This window comes from Ipomoea triloba, chromosome 7 (genome assembly GCF_003576645.1).
Source record: "Ipomoea triloba cultivar NCNSP0323 chromosome 7, ASM357664v1".
NCBI lineage: Eukaryota > Viridiplantae > Streptophyta > Magnoliopsida > Solanales > Convolvulaceae > Ipomoea > Ipomoea triloba.
In genome coordinates this window covers 18,447,243-18,455,752 of record NC_044922.1, presented here as the reverse complement: position 1 = coordinate 18,455,752, position 8,510 = coordinate 18,447,243, and the positions used below count along the sequence as shown (strand labels likewise).

General features: G+C 34.5%; 1 protein-coding gene across 1 annotated transcript; it reads right to left on the bottom strand.

Annotated features, from left to right (window-relative positions):
• Positions 1-3,221: 3,221 nt before the first annotated feature.
• On the bottom strand, positions 3,222-4,674 carry LOC116024274 (putative F-box/LRR-repeat protein At4g15060). The gene is made up of 3 exons (XM_031265164.1): positions 3,877-4,674; positions 3,614-3,784; positions 3,222-3,470 (listed from the first exon to the last, which is right to left on the bottom strand). The coding sequence occupies exons 1-3, from the start codon at positions 4,672-4,674 to the stop codon at positions 3,222-3,224; spliced, it is 1,218 nt and encodes a 405-aa protein (XP_031121024.1).
• Between the last annotated feature and the right edge of the window lie 3,836 nt (positions 4,675-8,510).

Genomic DNA, 8,510 nt, shown 5'->3' with positions numbered 1-8,510 from the left:
TTTATCCCGCTTCTTAGCGATGCCGCTTTTCAGCGATGATTTTATCCCGCTTCTTAGCGATGCCGCTTTTCAGCGATGATTTTATCCCGCTTTTTAGCGATGCCGCTTTTCAGCGATGACTTTATCCCGCTTCTTAGCGATGCCGCTTTTCAGCGATGATTTTATCCCGCTTCTTAGCGATGCCGCTTTTCAGCGATGATTTTATCCAGCTTTTGAGCGATGCCGCTTTTCAGCGATGACTTTATCCCGCTTCTTAGCAATGCCGCTTTTCAGCGATGACTTTCCCGCTTCTTAGCGATGGCGCTTTTCAGCGATGACTTTATCCCGCTTCTTAGCGATGGCGCTTTTCAGCGATGATTTTATCCCGCTTTTTAGCGATGCCGCTTTTCAGCGATGATTTTATCCCGCTTCTTAGCGATGCCGCTTTTCAGCGATGATTTTATCCCGCTTCTTAGCGATGCCGCTTTTCAGCGATGATTTTATCCCGCTTTTGAGCGATGCCGCTTTTCCAGTGATGAATCTATCCCGCTTCTCAGCAATGAGCTTATACCGATTCTCAGCAAGGCCGCCTTTTTAGTGATGAATTTATCCCGCGTCTTGGCTTTAATATTAGCTTAAGGCCTTCACACATATCTCATAATGCGGTAGGACTATACCTGCTCGGCATCATATTATTTTCTCATACCGCTCGATGGTTGGCATTATCTTCTCCATCTATAGATGTTCAATATATTTGCATCTCGACAATGGCAGCACAAGGAGCAACATAACTGCATCAACAACTAGACATAACCCCTTATAGTCTTTAATTATTATGCTTTTGGTTGTACTCTTTTTCCCTTAGCTAGGTTGTTTCCCACTGGGTTTTTCTTAGTCTAAGGTTTTTAACGAGGCAACCAGCGTAAATCACGCTCCTCATGCTCAATTCAGACTTGAGGGGTTAATCACAGACTATTAAGGCATTCAGACCGGGGAGACTTTGCTTGTAACAAGTTGGCCGCCCGGAGCACATTTTACTTCTCGAACCTGACGACTCTCGCAGATTCAAGAAGTGGGGGACTTGTGATGGGTAAATACCCTCAGGGACTACTGTAGAAATATAATGTGTATAGTCTGTGTAATATTGTACCCCTAAAAAGTCGGGTGTCCCTTAAAAATTATTAAGGGTCAAATGTAATATTATATTCCTGAAGGGTCAGGTCCTATTCCTATATAAAGGACTGACCCTCCCTTGTAATGACATCCTGGATCCTCAATCTGAAGGACTCACTGAGCTCCTTCCTTCTCCCTTCCATCTTCTTCTCTCTTCTTCTCCAAGAAGGAAGCCATGGCTTCCTTTCCCCTTCTCCCTGCATTCATCCATACACCAATCCATACACTACAACATACACAATCAAACAACACACGTGGTGTAAATCCGTACCCCCGTTTACATTTACACCATCAGTGAGATAGTCAAACTAACAATTATACATCACTAGCTGAACCTATATATAGAGTATCAATGCACAAATTCATTTCAATAAAAATACAATAGGACTCTCAGCATTATATTATACAACTTCTGCTTTTGTCCAACCACAAGGGCTTTTGTGGAGGCATGAGGAAAATGGGAAAACTCCTCTATAAATTCAAACACATAATTGTACTTATATGTTGAGTTAGGAATAATGACAAACTTCTCAAGCTTTGGATCGGAGAGCGTGAAAATAGCTCCAAGATAGTAAACATACAAGTGTCCCGAACCACAACTGAGCTAAACTTTAGAGTGTGAAGCATTATGAATGTTTGAGCCACACTATAAAAATCCTCGATTTTCTTTTTACTCACTGTCAAAGCACTTTCAAGCCAAATTGCCAAAAAAAAAAAAAAAAGAAAGAGCACACAACAAAATTGCATTAGGTAATGCAAATCCATAATGGAAACAATTACAATTTCAGTAAATAATTTATCCAAGAAAATATAATTTATCCAATATAATTTTGGGCATACTCGCAGCAAATTAATGAAAACAGAAAACTTATGAGGCCAAAAATCATCATAATTTGGTAATATCAGGTATTCCACCTTTAGTATAGGTTATTGTAGTCGTAGTCCCCTTCTAGTAAATTCTTCAACAAATTCCTCCGAAACCAAAGTGAAATTTTAGATTAGTTCCTTAAAAAATCTTAAATTAATCAAATAATAGTCTGCAAGAAAAAAAAAAAAAAGAAAAATACTGCTAATATGCCTCTAACACAAACATTTAAATCAATAATATGATTGTTTTCAAAAAAAAAAAAAACCAAAAATATGATAAGATGTCAAGTCCAACTTAACTACAATAAAACCACCTTGTAGGTCAATATCACCAAGTTTTAAACAACCAAGTTTTGGCACAATGATGTTAAAATGTAAAATGTTTGTACAAGAGATAAGTGGCAGATTCTCAAGCATCGAAACATCAACTGGATGATTTCTAAGATTAAAGTCAACATTTTCAAAACATAATGAATTGAAGTGGCATTTGAAATTATGCCAGGGTCGTTTATTGGTTCAACAGAGACTCCACAAAGGTACAATTTTTTAAATGTTAGGCAAGAAAATATGCAATTCGACAGTCTGCATTTATCTTCAGGCAAAGGATTACATAGCTATATTGGATTTATTCAACACCTTTTTGTGTGACAAAAAGGAGGAGGCACTGATTAATGTCAAATGACCGAGACAAAAGCATATCCTCACTAGGATATGTCGTTTCTTCTTCCAAACTTCACCACTGTGACCAGTTAAAATTCTTTTTAAATTAAGAAAGAAAAAAAATTATCCTCACTTGTTGTACGTTTTGGAAGTTCTTTATAAAAAAAAATTATTTTATCTAAACTAAGAAAAATATATCTTTTTAATTTTAATTAATTTTTAAAATTTAAAAAGTACCATTTTCCTAAAAGTATCCTGTTAATTAACTTAATTGCATAAAAATGAGAAGTTAAAAAATTAACTTTTTCATACCATGTAAAAATCGTTTCTTACATACCCCAAATTTTACAACTTAACTTGTCATTCCAAGTAGTGAAATTAAACCATAATCAAAATTTAATGAGATTAATCTTAACCTGCTATGGGAGAATATAAGTATAAACTGCAAGGATACTCAAACTAACAATTTTACATCACTTAACGTATATAGAAGGTATGGAATCAATACACAAAGTCAATTCAACAAAAGTACAATAAGATTCTTAGTCGATAATAAATATTTTCGCTTTTGTGGAGGCACAAGGAAAATGCAAAAGCTCCTCCTTGTAATTTTCAAATCCCACATATATTTCTGAAATAGTAATAACAACCTCCTCAAGTGCTGGAAAGCAAGCAAGTAGCTCCTTGATGAAAACAATATAATCCTTACACGCTACAAAGTCTCTCAGATTCAAATACTGTAGCATTTTAAGTCTTTGAAATTCGTCGATGTTTGGAAAATCATAGAAAATCTTCATAAAAGCAACCAAAAAAAAAAAGGTTAAAACATTTACACAACAAAATTGCATTATGGAAAGCAAAATAATAATAATAATAACAACAACAATAATAATGAAAACAACTAGAATCAAGAAAAAAAATATAGGAAAATTACCGATAAAGTTAAATCAAGTTCACATAATTTTGGGCATATTTGAAGCAAATGAATGAATTCGGAAGAAATGTCATCGGTAGAGATTTCTGATTCTGACAGTATCAAGCATTCCACATTTAGTACAAGTGGTTGTGGTTGCAGTCCCCTTCTAGTACATCCTTTAACAAAATCCTTTGAAACCAAATAGAAACGAAGTTAGATTAGTTCCTAACAAATACTTCAAATAAATAATTATCCAAACAAAAAGAGTCTGGCTAAGATACCTTGACAGCATAACTATCCAAATCAAGAGTACAAACAGATCTTAAGTCTAAGTTAAAGGGGAGTTGGCAAAAGAGGCAATTGTTGATTGTTAAACTATAGAGTTTTTGAGCAGAAATGTTCAAATTGGACAGGTTATTGCATCCAATAAATGAGAGATACTTGAGTATAGGAAAATCAACTTGAACCGGAAGATCAACACCATCAAAGTCAATATTTCTAAAACAAAGTAAGGTGACATTTGGTAATGTGCAATGGGCATTTATTGATTTAACAGAGACTCCATTAAGATACAATCTCCTTAGTGTTAGGCAAGAAAATATGCAATTCGGAAGCCTGTATTCATCTTCAACCATAAGACTAAGGTCGATTTCTTCAACACCTTTTTGTGTGACAAAAAGTAACCACTGGTTCAAGTCAAATGACCGAGACCTAAGCGTATTCCGGAGATGCTGAAAATCAATGAAAAATGAGCGAATAAGTCCATTGTGCTGGTTGAGGACTTTGTTGATTACATACAAAGTTGCAGACATCCAAACATCACTGTTTTTCTTTTGCTCTTGTGTGGTTTGGGTCCTGATATCACTGCAAGCATGGGAATATTTTCTCTTAATGTGAAAAATAAACCCATAGTCAAAGTGGAGCTTTGTAAGACTGAACCACATATCTCTCCAAAAGGTAGACAAAACAGCCATTCTAGCAGCTTGTTCAATCGGTAAAAACCCCAAAATCATGTCAACTATATCTGCTGGGAGTTCACTGATTCTATCTCTCCGCTGCTGTCTCGGTTTTCTCCCCATAATCCAAATAACTTTAATATATGCAAATTAAAGAACAATAGTAAATTAGTAATTATAAATTGCAAGTATCAGCTGCAGGCAGGAAGATACTAAATTTGAAAGATGCAAGACGCAAAATTTAATGGAGTGCCTATCCTAACCCATTGAAGTCAGTAGGAGCTTTATGCTATATAAGCATGAAGCATGATTAAGGTAAAAGGATTAGTTCACCCAAGCATTTAAAAAATTCAAGACACACTTCTGAAGAGTGAAGATGCATCAATACCAAAAAAACAATACTTTACAATGAAACTCTGCCAGTTAATAGAAAAGAAGGAACATATCAACACAGAAACCACTTTTTGTGTTTTTGTCAAAGTGACTAGTACAGGAAAAGTGCACATTTTTTAGACAACAAATTCAACTTGGATCAACCAAAATTCATAAAGCAGGCACCCTGAAATGGGAGATATGATTTTGAATCCGCAATAAATAAATGCAATGTTTTCACAATAACACCAATGGTGATCTTATATTCCCCATCTTTAATCCCCAATATTATAACCATCCTAGGTTAGTTTCAAATAAGCGAAAAGAAAAAGACACCATATTTATGATTTTCATCTGGAAACAAATAAAAAATTCGAACAAAACTACATAGAAGAAAAAAACAGTCTACAATATTTCAACATCACTTTATTCAATTTCAATCGCTCTATGAACACATATAAAACATTTATCCTTAAAAAAAGTTGAAAGATCGAGTTGTGTAAATCATAGTATGAAGCTAGTTTCAGCGAGAGAAAGGAAAGCCGGAAGAATGTATGCATACATACAAACACGCTGGCGCAGAGTAGATTGGATTTGAGAAAAGGCAGTAATCGAAACGGAGAAGTGTTTGTTTGCAGCTAAACCCTTCACTGCTATGTTCCTAGACCCTAGTCCGACTACTGCAATCGGGTAAAAATCTCTTTATATACGGCGTGGCTGTAAAAATAAGGGGATTGAGGTCAAATAGACCCTCAAACTATAAGATATTGTGCAATTAGGCCTTCTAACTTATGAAAGCTCCAATTAAGCCTTCAAACTTATTATTTTAAAGCAAATAAACCATTTAACTCATTTGTGACCTGTGATTGCACGTCAATCAACATTTCGGCGAACCTCCGATTAAATCCCGGTCACCAAATCAAAACTACCGCCACCGGCCAGACGAGTCTAGCTAGCGCCGATCACGCCCGGCTGGAGAAGGCTGGTCGCCATCTTCTGGTGGAAGGCGACAACTTGGAACGCGACCAGTCGCCGGGGGATGGCGACACTGTCCATGGAAGGCGACCTTTTGTTTGCCTTTCGCCGGATTCCGGCAACCGGCGACGTCGCCGGTCGCCGGATTTTCCCTTGAACCCTAAATGACCTGCAAATTGCAGGTCATTTACCGGTTTTTAAGCTTTTTTGCCTCAATTTTACATGTTAAAGGGCCTAGTTGCACTTTTTAAATGTTCAGGGGCCTATTTGACTTTTCAGGTATTGTTTAGGAGTTTATTTGACCCTTTTCCCTTAGAATAATGTTGAAAGGAAAAATTGTAATGTATATACTCACAAATATACTACTATTTCTGTTCCATTTTACATTTTATTTGTCATACTTTTTTTTTTTTAGCATGTCCTAAAATATTGTCAACTTTTTAAAATTGAACATCATTATTATTATGTTTTTCTGAATTTACCCTTATAAGTTCTACAATATCTAAGGTATTTATAATTTGATGTCCTACATAGTTTTCTTGTAAACTGTCTTTCCCGTGATTTAATGTATTAAAGTTTTATCTTCAAAAAAAAAAAGTTCTATTATATCTAAGTTATTTATAATTTGCTAATTTTTTTTAAAAGCAATAATTCTCTACAAAGTCTTTATTTTCTTTTTTAGTAACACTTGTGTGAGACCGTATCATAGTTTCAATCCGTGAGACAGGTCGAATCTTTGATTAATGGGTCGGATCTTTGATCTCATTAATCAAAGATTCAACTCGTCTCACGAATTGAGACCCGTGAGACAGTCCCGAACTGTATAACGAATCAAGACCCATGAGACGGTCTCACACGAGTTTTTGCATTTTGTTTTTGTTTTTGTTTTTTTTGTTTTGTTCTGTTTTTGCAATGAGGGAAAGCAAACACATACGGAGTACTTTAATTTTTTTGTTCATCTAACATTATGCCTACTTCCACAGTTATCACTCATACACTGCAATAGCCGTTCATTTAACATTAGTCCTATTTCCACAGTTATCACCCATACACTACAATAGTCATTTGTCATAAACAATAAAGAATAGCATAAAGATAAAGCACACTCCAAAATGCAAATGTTGTAACTAAGACATTAATGGAGAAAGCTTCCATTTAAAAACAAAGTTAAAACTGCCAGAGGAAAAATCGTAAAAACAATACTAAAACTTGTAACTGCAAACTATAGTGTTTAACTGCTTCACTTGAATTCTTTGGAACTCTTATCAGAACATGGACAAATTATGGACAAATTATGCACAAATTACAGAATAAATAGACTTTTAATCTTCATACATAGTATTTGAACACAAAGTAGTCTTCATTAGAATGTAAAGAAAAGATTAATAGAGTACGTTTTCCACCAATTACACAATACATAAGAGCGTTTAAAAAAAAGCATTGCAACCCTTACATAGATTACATGGATCAATTTATACAAAATGAGCAAAATAAAATACTCTAATCATCATAATGTCTCCTGCCATACACTTTAAACACAAAATACATTACTAAAAGCAACAGTGCTAGGCACAATGTAACATATATTGCTCATCTCCTGAATTATTAGTTCTGTAAATATGGTTATCTGTCGTTTTTCCTTATTTGAAGACTATGTTTTTTTTTCCTCCATTTTTATTTCTTCGTTTGTTCTGCTTCCGTCGACAATAATTTTTCTCATCCTATTAGAGGAAGGGCAACATATGTCACGTTTGAAAATTGATGGACAACATTTACACCACCAATAATTTAAAGGCGAGATTGATAATTGACATATTTGTGAGTGGCATATATTACAATTTTCCATGTTGAAATATACCGCTGAATTACACACAAATATGCAATTGGGCCATTGAACTTAAAACAACTGCAATTAAGTCTTTGAGCAAATTAAACTAAAATTATGCAATTAAACCAAAATTAACAATCAACTACTATGTAGTATGATTACACCTCTATTACCATTTCAAATGAGTCATCACAGAATCGAACTTAAATGGTGAGAGTTTTGATTCTTTGGGTTGAAATAGATTGGGGAATTTTAGTTTAGTTGCATAATTTTAAATTGTTCAAGCACTTAATTGTAATTTTTTAAATTTGATGACTAAATTACTCATTCATTAATTTCATATTATTTTATTGACATATATAGTAATATTAGTCTTTTCTATGCGCAATGAGCTGAGCAAAAATTGATGCACAACATTAATAGTTAATATTTCCCCAGTCCCATTTTATGTATCTAGTTCAGTTAACGAGATTTGATTGAAATTATTTTTAATTTAATTTTTCACAATATTAAGTTAAGTATTAGATTAATTATTGCAAAACGATACATATTATCTATCTTGATGCTTAAGTTGTAATTATTGCAAAAATGGGAGGAATTCTAACTTAGGGTTCATGTGTTTATGAAGGTTTTGTGTTTATTTCTTGTTAATGTCTGATATACACATTTATTGGCATGTATTTGGAGAATTTCTTACCTCAACGAGAGTTTGGTGATGAATTTTAGCGACCCTTTGTATAAACCTGATTTTTCCTATGAAAATGGGGGGGGGGGGGGGGGGGGG